The sequence below is a fragment of the Capra hircus genome, chromosome 8, assembly GCF_001704415.2.
Source record: "Capra hircus breed San Clemente chromosome 8, ASM170441v1, whole genome shotgun sequence".
NCBI lineage: Eukaryota > Metazoa > Chordata > Mammalia > Artiodactyla > Bovidae > Capra > Capra hircus.
The window spans coordinates 110,009,877-110,033,699 of NC_030815.1; the positions used below are offsets into that span (position 1 = coordinate 110,009,877).

Here is a 23,823-nt window from a genome sequence, read left to right on the forward strand (position 1 = left end):
CCAAGGAGAAGCAGCTTGGGTGCCGCTGCAAAACTAGCCGGCCCACCCAGAGCTCAAAAGTTACCACCAACTCCCACAACCCTTCACGAAAACTGCAAAAGAGATTAAAGAACAGTTCTTTCTTTGGTTTTATACACACAAAAGGACAGTGTCTGCAGGTGGCTCAGAGGTCCTGACCCGTCAACTAGAGATGTGGTTACCTGGGTTCAGCGGGTGACATGGGCTTCTGGACGTGGCCGAGGGTGGGGCCCCCAGGCAGGCAGCACAGAAAGTGTGGGTCCCTCTCCTTCTCCACACTCCTACCGGCTGCTCCTGGGAGCTCAGAGCCCCGGTTTCACCTGGAGGAGGCGGAGGGGCCCGTGGCTGGGGGAGGCGCAGGACACAGGGCCTGCACGTGGCTCTGCATAGAGGGGAAGCCGACTACCAGGCCCAGTGGGGGCTGTGCAATGCAGGCAGCTCGCCCATCGCGAGGTGCTGAAGGTGAATCAGGCCACTGGAGGGCACGGGGCTCCTGAACGCTGCAGCCCGTGGCCTCAGCTGGCCTGGGGGGCTGAGAGGTAGAGACTTTCTGGGCTTGGAAGGAACCTCAAAGGTCTTTAATTCCACCCTTTGTTTGATACCCTCCCCAAAGTGTAGCCCTCTGTGGTTGCTTGTTCACCTCCAGGGCCGGGGAACTCAGTCCAGCCTGGGACAGACTGAATTACACTGGGCTCCATCCCTTCCACCCCTGGTTCCAGTTCTGACCCCTGAGCAGGAAGAGAGCGAGCACGGTCTCCGCGGTGACCTGCAGCGGCCTCCCCATCCCTGGAGCCCTTGGCTGAGGTCCTGCATCCCCAGCTCAGCATCCATGCCCCAGCCTGGTCCCCACACCCTCCCGCTCTTGCCCAGAGTGCATCCCCCCGTTCAGGGCTGGGGTGGGCCTCTGGCCTCCAGTTCTGCGTGGTCAGTGCTGAGGGATCAGTCCTGCACCACCTCCCTCTGGACCTTCCGCCTTCATGGGTCGGCCCCAAGGTCCCGCCGCTAAGTTGACGGCACGTCCTGGCCAATTTGTCAGCCGGGCTCAGGTGATGCCAGCCCCGGCCCATCATCGTGCCCTGGGGTCCTGGGCACAGGGGGCCGGGACCTCGGGCATTGTGCTGAACCCTCTTCCGAGCTGGTCTCCCCGAGGACTCGGGCGCGGACGGCTCGGCCCGCCAGCCCTAAGTGTTTGTCTCCACGACGCACTTGAGGAACATGGTGTCGTCTTTCACGTAGGCGTGCTTGGGCGACTGCAGCTTGTTGAGGGGGAAGAAGAGCGGGCAGCCGCTGGCCACGTTGGTCTCGCTCTGGGGCCGCTGGAAGGAAGCGGAGTGCAGGTCGGGCCGGAAGGCGTCGATGGCGTGTTCACGGTTGTTCTGGTCCAGTAGCATGAAGGTGACCTGCCGGGCAGCGTGCTAGGAGGTCAGGCCCGGGTCTGACCCATGCCGTCCCTCTGACGCTGAGCTCACGCTGCTGTTGCTTTAATTTAGTTCCTCCGGACTCTTTTGCAACCCCGTGGATGGTAGCCAGCCAGGCTCCTCTGTCCACGGGATTTTCTGGGCCAGAATACTGGAGTGGGTAGCCATTCCCTTCTCCAGGGCATCTTTCCCACCCAGGGATCGAACCCACACCTCCTGCACTGAAGGTGGGTTCTTCACCACCATGCCACCGGGAAAGCCTGAGCTCACACTGAGCAGAAGCTAAAGAAAGAAAGAAGAGCCACACGTGGCACATGGTGAGAGCTGGAAAGCAGAAACACCAGGTACTGTGAGCAGGCTCCAGGGGAGTTCTATGATTAGGACTGAGACATTCTATCTGACAGGAGGGGGCAACTCAGATGCCACTGTCAACTGTGGTTGGCTGCTAGAGGCTAAAGGCGAGACTGAGTCCTGACAAGAAGCTGGACCCCTTAAGCCAAGATGCCTCTTTCTGCTCAGAGAGGTTGACCCTTCAACCGCAGCTGGATCCTCTGGGACAAGGCAGAGGGGTAAGAGCAGCCAGGCCTTCCGCTGAGCGGATGTCAATCACATCCTGAAACACAAACCCAGCTTCTGCTCTGCACAGGGGCCCTGTGTGTCCCCAGGAAGCCAGTGATCTCGAAGTGATATATATTCTCCCCTCCAGCCCACACCCCTGAAATCCCCATCACCCCCGCCGCAATGGTTCTCAAACTCGGCTGCACTTTAGAATTCCCTGGGAAGGTCTGAAAATTCCCAGTGCCCAGGGCTCACCATTCACGGTAGTGAGGCCCAGTCATTAGCATTTTTAAAACTCCCCCAGAACGTACGGGAACCGGTTTCAACCTACTGACTCATACCCAGACCCCGTGGCACCCCGCCCCCACCCATTTGCTCTCTCTCTCATCCCCCTTCACCCCAGCTGAGGTCTGGAGTCCACCCTTTGCCCTACCCTCTTGCTGCTGCTGCTCACCTGCGGGGCAATGCCTGCCCCACCTCCACCTCTGGCTGCCCTTTGAAACATTTTTAACAACCTTTATTTTTTAGAGCAGTTTTAGGTCCATGGCAAAACTGAATGGAAAATACAGAGATTTCAAGTATCACCACACTGCCTCCTACACTGTCAACATCCCCCACCTGAGATGGGGGCTGCAACTGATGAACCTATGCTGAGACATCATGCTCACCCGAAGTCCCTGGTTCACGTCAAGGTTTGCGCCTGGTTTTGTACATTCTATAGGTCTGGAGAGGTGCGTAAGCACAGGAACCTATCATTGTCACATCAGAGTATCTAGTAGGGTAGTGTTAGTTGCGCAGTCGTGTCCAGCTCTTTGCAATCTCATGGACTGTAGCCCCCCAGGCTCCTCTGTCCATGGGAGTCTCCAGGCAAGAAGACTGGAGTGGGTTGCCATGCCCTTCTGCAGGGGATCTTCCCAACCCAGGGATTGAACCCGGGTCTCCTGCATTGCAGGCGGGCTCTTGACCATCTGAGCTCTAGGGAAGTCCCTCAGGGTGTTTACACTGCCCTAAATCCTCTGCGTCCCACCTACTCATCCCTCCCGTCCTCCATGAAACCCTGGCAACCTTTGATTTTCTCCCTGTCCTCACAGTTTGCAGCTTCCAGAATATCAGATAATTGGAATCACACAGTATGCAGCTTCTCCAGACTGACTTCTTCCACTCAGTTAACATGCACTTAAGGTCCCTCTGTGTCTTAGGCTCCCTAGCTTATTTCGCTGGAGTGCTGAATAATAGTCTATTGTCTAGATGGACCACAGTTTATCCATGCATTCACCTACTGAAGGACATCTTGGCTGCATCCAAGTTTTGGGAATTATGAATAAAGGTGCTATCAATATCTGTGTGCAGGGTTTGGGGTGAACTTAAGCTTTCAACTCATTTGAGTAAATCCCAAGGAGTGTGATCTCTGGGTCACATGGTAAGAGTATGTTCAGTTTTGTAAGAAACTGCCAAACCGTCATCCAAAGTGGCCGTCCCATTTCATATTCCCGCCAGCAATGCATGAGGGTCCCTGCTGCTCCCCATCCTGGCCAGCACTTGGTGTTGTCAGCGTTGTGGATTTGGGCCATTCTTAAAGGTATATGGTGGCATCTGCCTCTCTCCCTTTTTCTGAGAGCGCTGCTGCTGCAGGCTAGACCCATAGTACCTCCTATAGAAAGTTTTCTTTATTCACCCCGCTGTGTGAACTCCATCCCTCCATGTCTTCCAGGGTGGCTGGTCCAGGCATTTCAGCTCCTGGACTCATGCAAGCCTTGGCTACTAGAGGGGAACCCAGGCTCTTGTTTCATAAGCGGGGAAACTGATAACACAGAGGGTGAAGGGCTCTCCGAGGTCACACAGGCAAGCTCATGGCTAAACCAGGAGCAGGCCCCAGGTCTCCCCCACCCGAGGAAGCCCCTCATTTCCCAGGCCCGTACCTTGTTCCTGAAAGGCCATGGCAGGAGGGCGTCGTACTCCCCTCTCATGATCACGATGAAGAGGGACAGGTGGGTCCTCTTCCCTGTCCCATCCCCATTCAGGTAGAGCCGCAGGCACAGCTTGTATCCATACTTGGCGGTGTAGAAAGCTGGAATGCGGAAGCCAGAGTCATCGCCAGGGCAGCTGTCAAGTGCTAGGCTTTGCAGATGAGGAAACTGGGGCTGCCAGTTAGGCAGGCCCAGGTCGTGGCCCCAGACTGTGACATCTGGGATTGGAGCTGCTTCTCCACCATAGAGCATCAGGGGGCTTCCCCGGTGGCTCGGCGGTAAAGAATCTGCCTGCAAGGCCGGAGACGTGGCTTCAAACCCTGGGTCAGGAAGATCCCCTGGAGAAGGAAATGGCAACCCTCTCCGGCGTTCTTGCCTGGGAAATCCCACAGACTGAGGAGCCTAGCGGGCTACAGTCCATGGGGTCGCAAAAGAGTTGAACATGACTTAGCGACTCAACAATAAACGAAAACACAGAGCCTTAAATCTTGGAGACCGCCTGAACCGCTGGAGGTCAAGGGCCACCAGAATCGCAGACTGCCAGGCCCCAGGCCTGGAGCTTCTGACTCAGCAGTGCAGGGCAGGACTGAGAATTTACGTTTCTGCCAGGGAACAGAGGCGCTGCTGGCCCCACCACACTCCCGATTTAACTGACGTCAGGAGCCGGAGCCCAGCAAGGGGAAGTGGCCGGCCCTCAAAGTCACAGCGAGCTGGGGTCAGGGCCAGAGTGAGGGGCCTGGCCTCCTACGTCCCAACATGCAGCTCTTTCTGTGGCCCCAGACTAAGCGGCTGGGGTCTCCTGGCGGCTGGGAGGGAGTGGGGAGGCTCACAATCTGCCGGCCACCCTTGGCACAGGCCCCTGGGATGAATCACCCCCTGGTGATTAGGTACAGGGCCTGTGGGCTCTCGCCCTGGGCAGCTGAAGGAGCCATCTGGGTGTGGGTTCCAGCGGCTGTCCCCACGAGGGCCCATCTGGGAGGGGCAGAGCGGGGACAGCTCGTGCAGGGCAGGAAGGCGTGGAGCGGGGACAGGCGGACGGTCTGACTCATCTCTGCCCTCTGTGCTTTGGTAGAACGGAAGCCAGGGACACTGCTTGCTTTTTCCCTCTTTGGAAAGCAGCCAGGACAAAAAGCTTATGTGTAGAGGGCAAGGCCACCCCACGAAGGAGCTGCCCCGGTTCTTGAGGCAAGGTGCCTGGCTTGGGGGCCCACCTGCCCTGTGGGATGGGGCAGACTCCCATGCCCCCCCTTAATCCTCGCACTGTTGGCCTTGGGTGAGTCAGAGGAGCTGACAGACAGGAAAGGCATGAGGCTGGAGCAGACTTGAGTGGGGGTTAAAACTGCCTTCAGCAGAAATCCTCCTTAACAACCCACCCATCTTCCTTAGACACACACAGGGAGGCAAGGGGAAAAGCACAGGGTCTGAGCACAGACATGCACAGCGTCACATAAGCAGGTCTCAGCCAAGGAAGAGAAACGTCGGCCGAGTAACTGCCTACTTTACACAAGATATTGGGCCAGGCCCGGGACCCCAGAAGTGAGTAAGAACTGCCCTTATTTACACAACACTCACTCACATGCTCCCCACAATTGTACACAGATGCCTGTGGTTTTACCTAGATCTCCCCTTGTCTGATTTCAGATCACTGGGTCTCGGAGGGCTGGGGCACCTGTGAAAGCCATCCTCCACTCCCCTTGAGTCTGCACAGACTCAGGTTCACAGCGCACTCTCTTTCAAAACCGATATCCACACAAACAACTGAGATGACTTATTCCTAGTTGCAGAACGTAACTGATGTTCAGGGAGGCAGAAGGCCAGCCTGGTGCCAACAGCCCCTGCTCCACACGGTGGGGTGGGGAGGAGCCTACCACCTCCACGGGCCTGGCAGGGCCGGGCATCTGAACAGCCTCAGGCCTAACTGCACGCAGCACGGTTGTCAGAGCGGACCACCCCCACCCCCTGCTTGTCTCCTGGGCCCCGTGGGGAACGCCTCCCCTGCAGGTGCCTGTACCCCCAGCCCCCTGCTTGCCATCCCGGGAGGAGTTACCTGGGGAGAAGAGGCTGACAGTCCTGCCGCAGGCCGACTCATGGCACCGCCGGGTGACGTTGGTGATCTTCCACAGGAAGGTGCCATCGTAGGAGGCCTCCTCCATGAGGTGCAGGCTCTGCTCCAGCTTGCCCAAGGCCTGGTCCTTCTGGGCCAGGGTCTGCTGCAACTCCAGCACCTGCGGCGGGGAAGCCCATTTAGCCAGAGGCACCAGAACCCAGACTGAGGGTGAAGTAGGGATGGTGGGATATATAGATAGATACAGCTGTTCCCCAGATGGCCTTCCTGACCTCGCCTCCCTCAGCTGCAGGCACCTCTCTGCATATGCTGGCCCTCCTGCCTGGAATTCCTCTCCCTCCCTTCTCCACTGGCCAACTCCTATTCATCTGTCAGGAACCCGGCTCACATAGCCCTTCCTCTGGGAAGTCTTCGACCACTGCCCTAGTTCAGCTGGCTTCCCTCTTTCTTCTCTGTTCTGACAAACGTCTGAGACATACTTTTCTGCTTCTCCTACAGGATGGATGGTCTCCCCTGTCAGGGCTGGGCCCATGCTCACTTCACCTGTGGCCATGTGGCTCAGACGGTAAAGAATGTGCCTACAACACAGGGGATGCAGGTTTGGCCCTTGGGTTGGGAAGGTTCCCTGGAGAAGGGAGTGGCAACCTACTCCAGCATTCTTGTCCGGAGAATTCCATGGACAGAGGTGCCTGGCGGGCCACAGTCCATGGGGCTCCAAGGAGCTGGACAGGACTGAGGGAATGCCACATGACCTGCATGTTGCCGGGCACGCAAGAGTTGAGCCGCAGAATTTGTCAAGGAGCTGAAGATACGGTCACTGCCCTGGCGGGGAGCAGGCAGACACCACCTTCCAACTGGGCAAGCGTCGCATAACTAAAGCCTTTACTCTGCCACTCAAAGCCAGCGTCTGGCTCTTCTAGTAGGTTCCTCCATTGACATTTGAAAAAAATACAAATTTATTCTCAGGGATACTCAGGTAGGGAAGTCAGCAATGGAAGTGAGCATCCTTAAAGAAAACCAAATCCCTAATTTACAGATGAAAAAGTCACAGTCCCGTGACTTGCTCAGATCTACATAGCAAGTGAATGGTGGGCCTGGAACTAAAATCCAGGCCGAGCTCAACATAAGAAGGTGATGTACTCTTGTTGCCCCACAAGAAGCAACATAGCATTGTGACTGGTCATATTAAGAGAAGTATAAGCTCTGCAACAAAGGAGGTTACAGTCTGACTCAACCAAGAACTGTCAGAGAGGTGAATTATCTGGTGGTGTGGTGCCATCATGCTGAAGAGTGGAATTTTTGAGAGACTGGGCCAGAACACAAAAAGTAACATGCTCTGGTGAAGTGTGAAGGCACGGGGGGGTGTTCAGCCTCAAGAAGGAAACACTCAGGCAGGATATTATTACTGACTTCTCATCTCTGAAGAACTTCCATGGGGGCTAGAAGTCGGATGTTTTGTGGGCCCCGAGGGGCAGCGAAGACAGAGAGGCTAATTTTAGCTTAGTACGAGGGAGAGCTTTCTAAGCATGAAAAGTGTCCGGCAGTGGAATGAGGTGCTTGGGGTGGGAATAGCCTATTGCAGAAGAATTGGAGCAAACAAAAGGAAGTGCCGGATGTGGGGTTGACTATCACTCTGCCTCAGTCCTCTTCCTAGAAGGTCTCAGGACACAGGAGAGAGATTTTTGATGGGGGCATGGCTGGTCTGTGCAGGCAGGGGGCATAGGAGGAAGGCTGGTCCATTTGCTCTGGAGACCAGATGGGGCAAGGGGTGGGGCTGCCCTGAGCTGCCTTGAAGGTGAACTTGCCTCCCAGGCTCACCCGCTGTTCCAGGCTCAGGATGTGTTCACGGTCCAGCTGGCTCTGGTGAATGGAGGCGGCCAGGGCCAGGTGGGAGGCCTCCACCTCCTTGTTGAGGACGGCGACAATGTTCTCGAACACACACAGCTTCCCCTCCAGCTCGGTCAGGAGCTTCTCCTTCATGAAGTGATGCAGGGCCAGCTCGTCCTGGCTCTCGGAGCAGGGGGCCCGGTAGCAGTCCACCTCCAGGCCCCCGGCCGCCTCCACGCCCCCCTGCAGCTGCAGGTCTGACAGGTTCCGTTCCAGGGCCATGGGCCCGTACCCCAGGCCAGAGCCCAGCTGGGCCTTCCACTGCTTCATGAACCCCAACAGCAGGTTCAGGTGGGCGGCCTGGGAGGTGACCTCATGCTCCTCCATGAACTGTGGGCTTCCCTGCCGAGAGAGTGGGGCTGAGCAGTGAAAACAGAGGAGGAGGAGGGAGCACCAGGGAGCCAAGGAGAGTCCTGCCATCACAGGTTACCAAGGGACATCATATCCATTCACTCAGCAACAGGAAGTACACAGCAAGAGGGATGTGGAGAAGGGCCCTGGCATTAGACATGCCCATGCTGAGCCGTGTGCTCGCCAGCTTCCAGAGCAGCAGTTCTGTCCCGCCCTCGAGCACAGTGATGATTCAGGACCATGGAGAGAGGCACAGGGGTTGGGGGTAGTGGGGAGGGGAGGGTCATTTTTGTGATGCTACTACAATGCTCAGGTGAGACTTTAAGAAGAACTCCCCCGAATACAAAGATGATTTGCTAGTGATTTTGTGGCATGTGAACCACGTAAGGTACGTCCAGAGCAGCAGTGGATGTTGGGGGAAAACCCAAGGGGTTAAGTGAGGTCTGAGACTGCAGCGTACAGACCTCCTTTCTCACACCTAGATCCTTACCTTGAAGGAGCAGCCAACACCTGCAAAGGGGCACCCAACTCCAGCCTCAGCCACCTCGGGGTGATCCTGGAAATAAGAACCGCGTCACTGGATGTTGCGGGGGTCCCGGTGGCACTGGGGCTGTCTGTGAAGCACCAACATCCACCAGGCAGGGGCTGGGCTGGGCCACGAAACTTTGCACACGCTGTTTGTCCTGCCTGGCTGGTTTTTTTCCACCCTTCAAGCTTCACCCCTTCTGTGACCCTCCTTCAAAATGAGAACAGAGCTCCTGCTGGGATCCTGGGAAGCCCTGCCGCCCCTCCTGCTGGGACAGGTTCCACCCAACTCACTCTTTGGTTGCCCTCACTGGTCTGGGAGCTCCCCGAGGGTCCCAAGCAAGCAATGCCGTTAACCTATGCGCAGGTCTGAGGAGCTTGGAAAATGGGCTTCATGGCCATAGTTCTTCTGAGGGCCCCAAACAACCCTTGGGGATGGCAGGGTAGGCTTTCTATTCCCATTTGATTGATGAAGAAACTGAGGCTCACAGAGGGGAAGGAATTTACTCAAGAAGGAACAGCTAGGAAGCTGCACAGCTCCAGGACTCTTCCCACCCCATACCTCTCGTCGTACAGCCCCTAAGTCATGCTGGTCTCTTTTTGACCCCGTGCACTGCAGTGCTGCGGGCTTCCCCGTCCTTCACTATCTCCCAGAATTTGCTCAAACTCATGTCCATTGAGTTGGTGATGCCATCTCTGTCTCTTACCAAAAGTAAACCCGAGAGAGACTGGGAGGACTTTTTTTTTTTTCCCCCAAAACATACACTTGTAAAGGCCTTAAATACAGAATATATAAAGAACTCTTGCTGCTACTGCTGCTAAGTCGCTTCAGTCGTGTCTGACTCTGTGCGACCCCACAGACGGCAGCCCACCAGGCTCCTCCATCCATTGGATTTGCCAGGCAAGAGCACTGGAGTGGGGTGCCATTGCCTTCTCCGTTACAATTCAATAATAAGACACAAAATGGGTAAAACACTGAACAGAAACTTCATAAAAGGAGACACATAAATGACAAACCCATGAAAGTAGGTTCATCGTCACCAGTCATCAGAGAAATGCAAATTATCATAAAATGCCATTGTCTGCTCACTAAATGGCTGAAATTTAAAAAGAATGGCGCTACCAAGCTTTGGGGAGAATGTGGAGGAACTGGAAAACACTTGCAGAGGTTGCTAGTGGGAATACGAAACGGTGCAGCTGCTTTGGGACAAGCTATGCCAGCACCTCCTAAAGTTAAATCATAAAGGAACTTACAGACCATGCTCGCCAAGCTGGCAGGTGACCCACACGTTCCACTCCCAGGGATTTACCCAAGGGACACTGAACATGTTTCCACGTGTGTTATGTAAATGTTCGGGCGGCTTTACTCATAACAGGCCCACACTGGAGGCTGCCTGAGTTCTCATCTGCTGGTAGATGGGTGAACAAAATGTGGCGTGTTTGCACCCAAGGACACTCACTCAGCACTCAGCAACTGGATGGACTAAATCACTAACGGGTGCAGTAACAGAGCGATCTCGAAACATTCTGCTAAATGAAGAGTCAAACACCAAAGACCGCATACTAGAATTCTATTCCAAGTTAATTTTTTCTTCTGATATTAAAAAAAATTTTTTTTGGCTTCACCATGCAGCATGTGGGATCTTAGGTGCCCGACTAGGGATCAAACCTGTGCCCGCTGCTTTGGAAGTGCAGAGTCTGAACCGCTGAACCGCCAGGGAAGTCCCTAGGATTTCATGCTCATGAGATTCTAGAAAAGGCCAAACCATAAACAGAGAGTAGGTCGGTGGCTGCCTGGAGCTGCAGCTGGGGGAGACTGACTAGCCAGGGGCACAAGAAAATTTTATCTGGTGCAGAAACACTCCCGTTCTTAACTGCAGGTCACACGATTGCAGGCATTTACCGGCATCCATCAATCTGTGCACTTAAAATGAGTGAATTTTATTACACATAAATAATATATTCACTTTCCAAGAGCTTTGTTGCTGTTTTTAAGAATAACCTCACGGGGCGAGGTGAGGGGAGATCTGGACGGGAGGACAGAAGTCTTTGGGCTGAGCAAATATAAAGTCACACTAATCATCATTCTGTAAAGGGTAAGAAAGTGAGAGCTGTGGGCTTAATGAGACAGTTGGACTGGGACACAGAGCACAGCCCAGCAAAGCCTCAGGCTTCAGGTACAGGATGTTCCCAACAAGAAGCAGAAAACAGATGTTTTCCGGGAGGGAGGCAGCCTTGGCAGGGAGACCAGGCGGGCTTCGCAAAGGGCCCGGCAATGCAGCTTCTCCCAGCAGGTAGCTTCCTAATGTGCAGGGAGGGTGGAGGACCTGAGGCCGATGGGGGCCTGATGATGGATGAGGGGTGACCACTCAGGCCGTGAAACGCCCTCCAAGCCCGCAATTCGAATCCTCTGCAGCTCGAAGTGAGAGGCAGAGGGAGGTAAGATGCAAAGGAGAAAACTAACGGTGGGGTTCCAGAGTCGCACACGGGTGGGGGGCACGGGTCCCTTTGGCAGCTGAGCCTCGTGGCGTTGCATCTGTGCAGCGAAAGCCCAGGCAGAGCAGCAGGTGCTGCGTGTGCGGAGCAGGCATCCTTGTTACCACGCGGCGGAGGAGCCAGGGCCAGCCGCTCACGCCGGCAGAGCAGAGGCTGCGGGGGGCTGGCCAGACCGCCAGGGTGCCACCACCAGCCACTGCCTCTCATTCCTTGGGGTGCTCACAGGGCTTGGCTCTGGAGCCATCCCATTGGGGTGCAAAGCCCATTTCTGTCAGTTCCCACACTTAGTTGTGTGGTCCTGGGGGACTTATTAACTCCCCCACGTCTCAGTTTCCCAATCCGGAAAATGGAGACGATAATAGAACCCCCCACCCCATAGAGTTATGGTGAGGATTAAATGCCAGAATACACGCAAATTCTGATACGAGTGACCTATTCCGTTATAATAAAATACCACAAACTTAAATGGCTTAAACAACCCACATGTATTATCTTACAGTTCTGGAAATCAGAAAAGAGTCGGACACGACTGAGCGACTGAACTGAACTGAACATCAAGGTGTCAGCAGGACTGTGCCCCTTCTGGAGACCAGAGGGGAGAACCTGTTTTCTGGTCTCTTCCGGCTTCCAGGGGCTGCCTACATTCCTTGGCTCGTGGTCCCTCCCTCCAGAGTCAGAGGCAGCAGCAGAGCATCTTCCAGCTTCTCTCTGATTCTGCCTCTCTTGTCTTCCTCTTTTGAGGACCCTTGTGATTACAATGAGCTCACCAAATAACCCAGAGTTATCTCCCCACCACAAGATCCTTAACTTAGTAACGTCTGCAAAGTACAAAGACCTTTTTGCCATTGTCATGGGCTGAGGAGTGTCTGTGCGTGTGTGTGTCCTGAGTCACTTCAGTGGTGTCTGTCTGCGACCCTATGAACTGCAGCCGCCCCGGCTCCCCTGACCACAGGATTCTCCAGGCAAGAATACTGGAGTGGGTTGCCATGCCCTCCTCCAGGGGATCTTCCCAACCCAAGGACTGAACCTGTGCCCCCTGCATTGGAAACTCGGAGTCTTAACCACCGGACCACCTGGAAGTCCCTGGAGACATGGTCTTTAATGAGGTGATTAAGTTAGAATGAGGTCATTAGGATGGGCCCTGCTCCAGTGTGACTGGTGTCCTTATAAGAAGAGGAAGCGAAGACACAGACACTCAGAGGAAGAGGATGCGAGGATGCTGGGAGAAGACGGCACCCACAAGCCAAGCGGAGAGGCCTCAGGAGAAACCGACTCTGCCTGAACTTCTTGCCTCCGGAACCGCGAGGAAATCGGTCTCTACCACCCAGCCTGAGGCCCTTTGTGGCGGCAGCCCGAGCAGGCTAATACGGTCACGTGAGGTGACACATTCACAGGTTCCGGGGATCAACACGTGGACAGCTCTGGGGAGCATCATTCGGCCTGACACATGCTTGGTTTAGCCCCGATGAGCGGCAGTAGGCCTGCTATTAGCATGATCACTCCCGTGGGTGAAGCACTGCCCTTGGGACAGCTCTCCCCTCCCCCTTCACGGCTGCCACACACATGCGCCTATTTAATCTTCACGCCTCAAACCCATACTCATTCTGTAAAACCCCGTTTCCCCACTGGATCTCCCCAGGGGCTGGCAGAGGCGAGGAACATCGCTACATGCACGTGCATTTCTAGAGGACCAAAGCATTTTTGAAGCCACCTCATAGGATCCCTGCAGTCATCCTTCAAGGCAGGCAGGGCGGAGTTGGTTTCCCCTGAACACACGTGGGAGACCTGGGTGAGAGGCTAAGTCTGGGTCGCGTGGAGCTTGTACAAGTGAGAGGCCCAGCGTCCCGCAGGCACGGGCCCTTCCTTCCGGGGCGGCAGCTTTCTCCACCCCCGTGTGGGCACAGCCCTGCTGGGTCTCCCAGGACCACCCGGAGGAGGTCGGGGCTCTGAGGTTCTGCCTCACTCACGGAGGTGACGAAGCTGAAGCTCAGGGAAGGCTGCTGACTTGTAGGAGACGATGCAAGTTTGGGGCAAAGCTGTGGTGGAGGCCAGGCGCCTAGGATCCACGTCCAGGGCCCTTCCTCCCCCCGGGGAAAGAGGGGTAGCCCATCTGAAGGCAGGGCACCCAGGGCACTAGAGAGGCAAGCGGGCTGGGGCCGCGGAGGAAGAACAGGGCATCGTCCTGGGCCAAGCCTATGCCACAAGCGGCCCCTGTGTGAACGGCCTCATGGCTGGCAAACCGCTAAAAATAAAACTTGCGGTGGAATTTCCTCTGAGGAGGAAACAGAGAAAACACAATCCCAGCCCTGAGCGAACACTTGTCCTTCTGTCCAAGTCCGAGAAGTCGAGGGGGTGTGGTGTTCCCGGCTGCCTACTGAGCCAGGCCCTTTGTGACGGGGTCAGCAGAGGGCTGTCGGGGGGCCTCCACTTGAGGACCCGGGGGCCTCTGATAATGTGGGTGTTAAGAGGGTACTGGGGGCACGAGAGAAGCCCCCGTGAAGCCACCGCACAGAACAGAGGGCCTGCAATGTGCCAGGCACCGCCCACACTGCTGTGCTGGGCACAGAGGCTGGCCAAGGTCTTTGGGGGCTGGGCGGGGTGTTTCCGCTTGCGTCTCAGCTAGTGCTGACGGAGAGGCTCTCTACCAGGACAGGGTGGACCCAGTCCACCCGCCAGTTCCTGCCCTCCTCTGCATCTGAGCCAGTTTCCTTTCTGGCAACCTCTGCTTGGCTCAACTGCCACCTCCTCCAGGAAGTCCTGCCTGATTCTCCTAGTTGGAAGGAGCCTTGCCCATTCCTATTTTCCCAGCACTTGCTGGATTCCAGCACTTAAGGTTGACTGGGCATTTAAACCTGTGTAAGCAAAACACTTGGGGTGATCCCCCCTCTGGAGGCAGTAGAGAGGTGCCAGGCGGCCCGGGGGCAGGAAGAGGGAGGCCCGCTCCAGCTTCCCTTTGCACTAAGACTGGTGCAGGCAGGCCTCTTCCCTGAGCCTCCATATGTCACCCATTGGTATCGCCACAGCCCATGACACAGGATGTCACAGGGCAGATGAGGCCACAGATGCAACTGCCAAGCTCAGAAGTGTGAGGGGGCTCAATTCCAGGGGCTGGATTTCAACAGACATGAATCAGCATGGAGGCCGAGGGACATCCTGCCCAGACGCAGGATGGCCTCAGGGTGCAGGAGGCTGACTGCCTTGCCTTTTGAGGCCCCGAGGGAGCCGGACGTCAGCTCAGGACAGAGGGAGAGGAGAACGCAGGGCAGTTAGTTCCTCACGGTGGACATGGTGCTTTTGTGCAGCGATGAGCTGCTCGTCACTGCAGGGACACCAAGCCACTTGGCAGGAATCCAGTACAGAACGGAAAGGGGACTAGACAGCTCGATCTCCGATCATTCTCAGATTCTAGGATAATTTGAGGCATTCTTGTAAGCCACTGGCAGCAGAGGCCAGCCTGCTTTTGACCTTCTCGAGGGGCCTCAGAGGGAAGAGAGGAGAGCAACAATCCCGTCCCCAGGGCCTCCTGGAGGCAGGACTGATTGCTATTTCCCAGCCGCCAGGCAGTCCCGACTTCACTGTCACTGTCACCTCCTGGAAGGTCATTCCAGGCCAGAACCAAGTCCCTAACTGGCTCATCATCCTTTACCGTCTGCTTCTTACACGAGCTAATCAGGGCAGGGCTCTGAGCGCTTCTCAGAGGGACCAGGGACGTGACCCTAAGGAAGCCAGGGGAGGAGGGCAGACAGGTGAGCGCATGGCGTGGAGAGGGCTGCAAGGGCGGGCGCCTCGGGGCTCAGCTCAGCTCAGCCGCCGGGGCCGGCCCCTCCACCCCACCCACCTCCACTCCCCAGGTTTCCTCAGACGCACAGACTTCGGAACCACCATGTGTGCAAAGTGTTGATGTATCATCAGCTGCTTTCCTTTGGTCAAAAGTCCCCCCAAAGTTCCCATCGGGTCAGGAGCTGGTGGAGTCCCTGGTCTTTCCACTTGTGGCTTTCTGCAGGTGTCAGACCACTGGCTCACGCCGCCCCCCAGCTTTCCACGGGGTGTGCACCCCCTCACCCCCATGCTGCAGTCAGCTGAGAGCCTGTAATTCCATCATTAGAGTCTCTCCACCTGGTCAAAGGCATCAAGTTTCAAACTGCACCGTGCAGGGCCCTAGGAATCCACAGAGTCTCTGGGGGCTGGGGCAGGAGAAAGAAGAGGGGTGACCGCAGGGCCAGAGGTCCAGGCTCCCCTTCTGCTTTCATCTGATTTCACACTAACAAAGATGAAAAAATTAGAACTACTGAATTGGGAGATATTAAAATATCTCTGCTTTATGTTATCTAAGATTTATACAATGAATCTGGATTCATTCTGTTAAGAGGCAAGACTAAAGCAAACCAGAAACAATCCTCCTGGTGCCTCAGGCAGGTAGTTGCCTTAGAAAGCAGATAGCCTATCTCTCCCTTTGGAGGGTGGAGCACGGAGGCCACTGAGCACAAAGACGCCCCACGAGGGAGGTTTGGGAAGTTATTCCAGGGGTGTTAATCCTACCAGCTCTCACCACGTGGTAGAGTAGAAAGTTCTGGGAAAATGCATTAGATCCTTACTGTGATTCCCTTGAGGGTCTGTGGGGGACAGGGCTGCTGAAGAGAAGAGAGGAAAGCCCTCAAAACCAGCTCTGGTGGGACAGGCGTTCTCCCAACTCTCTGGAGGAGAGGGGGCTGGAGCGGAGAAGGGGGAAGGAGGCATGGAGACCTGCCACAGCGGAGGGAGAGCGCCCCGCCAGCCAGTGACTGGCAATGGGACATCGCCGGCAGTGACAAGGCCCTGTCCAAGGCAGCGTCTTCGTTTCACAGGGAGACAGACAGCAGCCATCTCAGCCGTGTGCTGAATATATAGCCATCCTTGACACCAGGCTCCTGATCCCCCCTACCCCCACCCAGAGCCACAGTCTGGCCAAGGGGAGAGCTTTGGTCCAACGAAGCCGGGTGCCTCACAGTGTGGACAGCTTGGGTGGTCATCAGGGAGCTCTGCAGTGAGAATCCCCAGTGGGTGTCGGGCCCCAGGTGTAAGAAGAGGCGGTTAGATTTAGAGCCGGGGCTCTTAAAGCTCTGGATTCATAGACCACTGCCAGTTTTGTTTGCTTTTTAAATTAGGACATCAACATAAAGATCGCTGTTTTTTAATTTTACCCCAAAAAAGGCTTTACCCCCAATTCTACCATCTGTCACGATCACTCCCTTTATGCAAAGACACGCACAGGAAGGGCATCGTCTCAGAGTAAAGGGTGATTCTACAAACGCAAAGAAGTTAATTTTGTAAGAACAAGTCATGGCAATTTTCTTTCTCGTTTTTTTTTTTTTTTTTTTTTACCATTTTGTCATGAACTGGTTTGGGAATGAACCAGGGTGGTTGCCATGTGGGCACCTCTGGGCTGGACACATGACCCCGCAAGGGTCTTTCCAGCTCAGAAGGGCCAGGGTTCTAAAACGGTGCCTGAGGATGTCTCTTTGGCCCCTCTTACTCCTGGAAACACAGCTTGGGGAAGCCGGGGAAGTGAGCTGAGGCTGACCTAGCCCTGTCTGAAAGCAAACAGGGTCAGAAAGAGCTGTCTGCACTGAGCTGGCAAACTCTTTCCAGAAAGAGCCAGAGAGTGGCTATCTGGGGGCTGGAAGGCCTCTGTTATAGCTATTCACCTCTGCCATCTCAGGGCCAAAGCGGCCGCGCACAAGACACGCATGCAGGAGCTGCGGCCGGGAGCCCACCCCGCTCTATTTAGGGATCTGGAAGCTGGAAGGCCGCGCCATTTTCACGTGTCACAAAATCTCACTCCCCTGCTGACTTCTGAAAACACTTTACGTGTAAGAACCATTCTCAGCTCGTGAGCTGTGTACTAACAGGTGCCAGGCTGGCCTGGGCCCGAAGGCCGTGGTGTGTGGGTCCCCGAACAGACTGCCGCTCTCCCTGAACTGGTCAGCCAGGCGGTGCAGGACAAGCGGCTTTTCCACTGTGGACATCAGTCTCCTCGCCACCAACAGACAGAATTCAGTCTAGACTCAGGACAAGCAGGGAGGTGCCTGCCAGCGGAGACCATGGACCATCTTTCCTGGCAGCACCAGCTTACCTTCTCCTGAGACAGAAGGCTCCCTGGACTTTCAGACGGGGTGCCATCCCCTCTGCATTTGGGACAGATCCGATCCTCATCATCCCTGGGAACACAAGAACAAACACCCCTGAGCAAAGCCTCCAAGACTCCACGGCACCAACCTCCGCCCCAGAGCCCCGAGGCCTGGGCCTCGCCCAGCACGGCAGCTGATACCCACGAGCATATACCTCCATCCCAGGCCCACCATTCCCAAACCTCAAAAACACTGGGCACCCAATGTTTTCCCACAGCTTGCAGTGAATTTCTCTGGCAGCCAAACCTGATTTGAACTGACTAGGCTATTAAAGCCCTTCTTATCCCGCTTAGGGTGAATATTTACATTTGCAGAAATATCACTGCTTGATGCTTGAACATAAGTTATGTCCCCAGTCCCTGCTGGAAGAATGCCAGAGTAGTGTCCTGACTGGCTTTTCAAAAATCTGAAAACTTCTTCGTTCCACAATACATCTGAGCCCAGGGCTTCAGTTAAGGAATTGTGGGTGTGTACTATACTAGCTCTTCGAAGGTTCCTCTACTTTATTCTGGTCTCTTATTTTTAGTACTTACAGATGACTCCAGCCTCTCAGAATAAGAAGGGGCCTCCAAGAACGCCCAGCCTGAGATTCCTAACCAGGAGTGGGTGTCAGATTCTGAAGGCGATGACACATGGGCCTACATGCTTTTGCAAAGTGACCTGATGCCCAGCAAGCGCCCCTAGTCAGGCCCATTTCACAGGGAGGAGAACGAGGCCTCAGAGGACGTAGGGGTGGGCCGAGGTAGAGAGAGGCAGGGCAGACCTGGACCCCTTCCCCGCCCCTACCACGTTTTGGAAGAAGAGGGAAGGAAACCAAGAGACCCACCGCAAAAGCCTGAGACAAGCCCAGGATGGTGAGACCAGTCAAGCCCTGCTCCCCCGCCCCGTCTGCCTTGCCAGTATCACCACCTCTCTCCTCTTTCTCTTAGCCTTCTCCTTCGTCAAAGGATTGGAACTTCTCAAGTTTGCCTCAGGAGTTTCCCACCTCCCTAACCTGTAAAGTCCCCAGCAAAGGTCACGCTGGGGGTGCATGGCAGTCTGAGAACACCTCTGCCAGGAAACTGACCTCATCTCTCCACTAGGCCTCACTGTCCTCTTATGGTAAGCGTCCACCTTTCCAAGGCTCTTCTGAGGAGTGTTTGGCACACAGTCGGCACATAACAGTTGCATAATAAGGTGGGATACTGATGGTCATATTGATGTCACACCTCTCTGAATTATTTATAATATACACATTTTAATATATATGGTATATATTTTATACATGTGCCAGATGCATGTATTATATATAAAGAAGTGTTCGTTGCTCAATTGCATCTGACTCTTTGCAACCCCATGACGGTAGCCCGCCAGGCTCCTCTGTCCATGGGATTCTCCGGGCAAGAGTATTGGAGTGGTCACCATTCCCTTCTTCAAGGGATCTTCCTGACCCAGGGATCGAACCCAGGTCTCCTGCACTGCAGGCAGATTCTTTACCATTTGAGCCACCAGGGAAATATAACGGTATTTGTATACAGTATAAAATATAAAGATATTTATATACAAATATATAGGAGATGGTGAAGGACAGGGAAGCCTGGCGTGGTGCAGTCCATGGGGTCGCAAAGAGTTGGACACGACTTAGCAACTGAACAAGGACAATATACACATATGTAAATCTATAACATATGAACACACAGTAGTATACTAGATACTTCTGTCCCCTTTAGAAGAGTTCTCAGCAAGCAGTCTGAGCTGATGGGTGATAATGTGGAAGGAGACACATCTGTACAGCAGTTTGTCATTTACCCAGGAGTTTATAGATAAATTCCCTATTATAAGAATCTTTTGAAATGTTATTGATTGGACCTTGTCTAACAATCCTGGGAGGTAGAAAATCACTTTACAGGCATTTTATTGACAAGGGGGCTGAGGTTTGGGGACGTTAAGCCACGTGCACAGGCCACATAGTGGGTGAGTAGCCCAGCTGGGCTCAGAGGCTCTGCCACCTTCGACGGCCTTCTGCAGAGGGAGCTGAGGGCTTTCTGTGGCCCCTTCTCCTTCTGCCAGAAGTCAGATAGGGCGGTATTGGGGGAAGCCGAGGCCAGAGAGGTGCAATCACCTCCTCGAGAGCCAGGGGTCCTCTCGCCCTCGCCTCCCATCAGGAGTCCCTCCCCGGCGCCTCCTCCCCAACCACCCCTTTTCCTCCGACCCCTCACCTCGCGTTCTCAGAGAGACAGACGGCGCAGCAGAGAGGCCTGGGCTCTGGGGGGTCCTGGCAGGCGGTGGGGGGGCACCCAAAGGGGAACTCGTTCTCATCAGGGGCCGGGCGGGGGCTGCTGCCCGAGCCAGAGGCCATCCTGGGGTCCCAGGCGGGCTGCAGGTGCGGGGCCTGGTCCAAGCTCCTCAGGGCAGAGGCCCAGCCCCTCGAAGTCTGTGCTGGAGAAGTGCACTGTGCTGGGCCACCCACTGATACTCGGGTGGCTGATGCCTTTATCTTCAGGCTGGCTTGTATGGTTCGACGTCACAGCTGAGTCACAGCAGGGAAGAGACAGAAATTACCCTTGGTGGTGCAAAAACCCCCTGGATGGTGACTGCAGGCTCCAGGAGTGTCCAGTCATTCTTTCGAGTGAAAGGGAGGTGAAGAGCAAGTCAGACAGAGAGAACCGCATCTCGGACTTTCAGGGACGGCAGTTCAGAGTTTCCCCTGTCGGGGGACCTCAGGCTGCCACTGGCTTCCTCCACCTCCTCCCCAGGGACAGGGGCAGAGAGAGCTCTAGTCCCTGACTTAACTGTGTCCCCTGGGCCCTCCGAGCAGTCTGGGATTCTCGGTGGGGGTGATCACCACTCCAGTGGAAATCCCCAGGGTTCTGGAGGCAGGTCCAAAAACGAAAGTTCCCTGCGTAGGAGCTCTGCCCCATCCAGAGGTGAAAGTCACTTCCTCACAGTGGGTCTCAGTTACCCCGTCTGTGAAAAACTAAAACAGGAATTGCAGCAGGGCGTCTCCAAGCCTTCTGTGGGCGCTAAGATTCCAGGACCCCATGGCCAAGGTAACCAGGGGCAGCAGGAAGGCCCCTGATGGCCCAGCCCTGCCCGGGGCATTCTTCATCAGCACGGTGATGACACCGTGGACTGCTCAGGGCCCTGCCCCCACGGCCCCAGTCAGGAAATCATAGGTGGCCACACTCGGGTCAGGGACCAACACTTCCTGGCACCGAGGCGAACAAAGGTCTAAACAAATAGAAGGTCATGGAGACTTGGTCTCAGCAGCCCAGCGGGAGGCAGGTCCACAGCCGTGTGGGGAGCATGGCTCCTGGCACACCTCTCGTGCCCCGGGCAACATTTTCCTTCCTATTCCTTTAGCAAGCTGCTGGGAATTCCGCAGGCGCGTAGAGGCACAGAGAAGCCAGAAGCCTGGTCTGGAGTCACACAGAGCCCAGAGGCAGAGCGTGCCTAGTGCCCGGCCTGTGCGACTCCAAGCTCTGTGCCCCTCCTCCCGCTCCAGAGAAGCGAGAGCAAGGCGGCGTGGAGCCTGCGGAGCCCAGGACGGAGGTGCAAGCTGCTAGCCTCTGTCTTCTCTCTATCAAATGGAAAAGACGGGCTTCCCTGGAGGCTCAGGCGGTCAAGAATCCACCTGCAATATGGGAGACCTGGGTTGGATCCCTGGGTTGGGAGGATCCCCTGGAGGAGGGCATGGCAACCTGCTCCAGAATTCTTGCCTGGGAGAATCCCCATGGACAGAGGAGCCTGGTGGCCTGCAGTCCATGGGATCGCAGAGTTGGACATGACTGAGCACAGCACAAATGGAGAAGACAATCAACCCCACCACATCTGTCTGTCCTGCTGGGCTGCTGTTAGGGGTTATGCGAACTTTCACAGCAGTTTCAAATCACGGGCTCTGAGGTCTGACAGATCTCAGTTGGGGTCCTGAGTCCATCACTCCCTAGCTCTGGGTCCTGGGGCAAGGTCAGTAACTTCTCTGCACCTCAGTTTTTGCATCTGCAAAATGGGGATAATATTAATACCTGCCCCACCTGACTGTCACAACAACCAGATGAGATTGTGGGTGAAAGTGTGGCATGGTGCACAGCCCAAGTGAAGTCCTCAGAAGGCTTTGATATTGATGGCACAGCCCTTCCAGCTCAAGATCAGGAAAAAAAGATTAAAATGGTAAATTATGCTCATAGTGTTTTCACATTCATCAAATTTAGTGGAGCCTCACAAATGGGCAAGGTAGGTCAGAGTTCATCCTCTTGAGTCTAGTAAATTCAACTGCCCACCTTCCCTGGAACGATGCTGAGTCTGCCAGGGGTTGCTGGCAAAAGGGCAAGGCATCCTACGCTACTGCTACAGTGGAAATCAGGCTCTCCAGCTTCACCTGGGCCAGCCCTGGGCTGGCCCTTTCAGCAAATGACTTTGAAGGTTGCCTCATGGAAAGACTGTCCAAAAGCCACTCACTTAACCATACACCCCAAACCTGCCAACTTCTCTGCATCCCCAACTGTTCCCTCCTTCCCTTGGTTCGGCATCCCGGATTTATCTCTCTGTCCAAGTTCTTGGGCCCCTTTCTCTCCCCTCTGCCTTCACTCCTCCCAGCTCCTTGCTATCGGCCTCAGCATGCACCCACGCTGCTCTAATGATTAAAAGCGAAACGTAGCAGGTGCCGTGCTAAGCGCTTTTACAAGCACATCTCATCTCATCTTCACCGGAACCCCAGGAGGCACCTTCATCCCCATTTTACGGAGGCTCCAAGGAGTTCAGTGACTTGCCTCAGGGCTCACAGATAGTGAATGGGGACTCCGGATCCCTGTGTTCTAACCACATGCGGTGCTTTAAAACGCATTCCCCATTCCTCTCCAGCATCTACACGCTCTCCTCAATTGAACAGAACTTTTAGAAAACGCTGTCTACACGGGCGCTCCGCTTCCTCACTCCAGTCGAGGCTGCCCCAGGCCCGCGGCCTGCCCCAGTTTCTATCCACCTGGCCCTGTGGCCAGCCCACGCCACGCCTCCGGCGCCTCCTAATTCCCTTCCTTGCTGGGGCTTCCCGCACCCCTTCCGTGCTCCCCAGCCCCACCCTCGCACTTCTCCTTGACCCCTTTCTCTTCCGAGGATTCTCGGCGCTGCGCACTCGCGTCTCCCCAGCTTTCCCTTCGTCTCTCGGGGCGCAGCTGGACCAGACCACTTCCCCCCGGGAGTCCCCGTGGGCTGCCCCAGGGGTGGGTGGACTCCTGGCTCTGCGATCCCACTGCACCCCGCCCCCGGAGCCCAGTCCCCCGCCGCCTGGCTCCGCGAGGCCAGAGGGCCTGTTCGAGCTCCCCAGCCCGGTCCGCGCGTCTCCCCGCGCCGCATCTCCAGGTGCGTGCGCAGCGCAGCGAGCAGAGCCGGCCCGCGCTACTCAAGGAAGAGCGACCGCAGGGCGGCCGCCGGGCCCGCAGGGAGGGCAGGGGCCAGCGAGTCCGGGGCAGGGCTCGGCAGCCCGGACTCCAGGTCCCGAAGGCGCGCGGGCAGGCTCGCGCCCGGCGAGCCCGGCGGGGAGCGGGGCCGCCGGGGTCGCGGGGCAGGCGGGGGCGGGGTGCGCTGCACCCACCTCGCTGCCGCCGCCTCCTCGCGGCGGCCGGGCCGGAGCTTCCGGTGGCGGGAGCGCTTGGCCCCGGCGGCGGAAGCCGGGGAGGGCGGGCCCGGGGCCGGTTCCTGCATCCCGGGCCGCCTCCCGAGGCGGCCCCGGGGGCGGGGCGAGCGCTCTCCGCCGGGGAAACTGAGGCTTGGGGCGGGAACCACGGTGTGGCAGTCGGTTTTTGCACCGAAAACCCACCTGCTTCTGTTCTCCTTCTCCCCGCGCGAGTTCATGGCACAAGTGTGGGACTCGCGCAATAAACGAATGCAGACTTGGGACTCGAACTATCCCGGCCCCTGCCTGCCTGCAGCCCCTTGCGGGGTGCGGCGAGCAGCAGAAACACCCGCGTCTTAGCCCTCTTGGGTTCCTGCAGAGATCCTAGCTCAGCGCTTACCGAGTTGGACGCAATCAGCAAAGAGATGTACAAAGCGGTTAGTTCCGAGCGCTCGGCGCTTCCACAAAACTCGGTGTTTTCAGGAACCGAGACTAATTTTTTCTAAATATACACACGCGCGCGGGTGCGCGCGAACAATCACTTAATCCCTATGAATTTTGTGTATATCAATTAAAATAATTATGGTACTTAGCGTTGGGATAGAATTTTTGTTTAAATATACAACCTTTATTTTTGCGAATTTGATAAAGGCTCCCCCATCAATATCTGCAGGACTTTTAGCTGAGGACCGAGGGAGCCTGCCTGCTTTGCTGGTTTTGTTTTCGTTGCTCAGACCCATCCATTACGTTCTCTACGTGTTAGGATCTCATTTTTCTGTCC

At 55.8% G+C, this 23,823-nt stretch overlaps 1 protein-coding gene across 2 annotated transcripts; it reads right to left on the bottom strand.

The window, feature by feature from the left end:
- On the bottom strand, positions 105-23,101 carry TRAF1 (TNF receptor associated factor 1). Of its 2 annotated transcripts, none has more exons than XM_018052707.1 (8): positions 23,022-23,101; positions 19,651-20,053; positions 17,398-17,482; positions 8,755-8,820; positions 7,845-8,255; positions 6,009-6,186; positions 3,914-4,062; positions 105-1,418 (listed from the first exon to the last, which is right to left on the bottom strand). In XM_018052707.1, the coding sequence occupies exons 2-8, from the start codon at positions 19,788-19,790 to the stop codon at positions 1,200-1,202; spliced, it is 1,248 nt and encodes a 415-aa protein (XP_017908196.1). In that variant the 5' UTR covers positions 19,791-20,053; positions 23,022-23,101; the 3' UTR covers positions 105-1,199. The 2 variants fall into 2 exon arrangements, with proteins under 2 accessions (XP_017908196.1, XP_017908195.1); XM_018052706.1 differs by lacking the exon at positions 23,022-23,101 and adding an exon at positions 20,225-21,111.

Bases quoted from the DNA above. Each gene is read 5' to 3' on its own strand.
- TRAF1 (XM_018052707.1), bottom strand. From the start codon at position 19,790: ATGGCCTCTGGCTCGGGCAGCAGCCCCCGCCCGGCCCCTGATGAGAAC. The intron at 8,821-17,397 runs GTAAGCTGGTGC...TCTTATTTCCAG, and splicing joins GCCTTCTGTCTCAGGAGAAG to GATCACCCCGAGGTGGCTGA. The intron at 6,187-7,844 runs GTGAGCCTGGGA...TCCCCGCCGCAG, and splicing joins TCCTGAGCCTGGAACAGCGG to GTGCTGGAGTTGCAGCAGAC.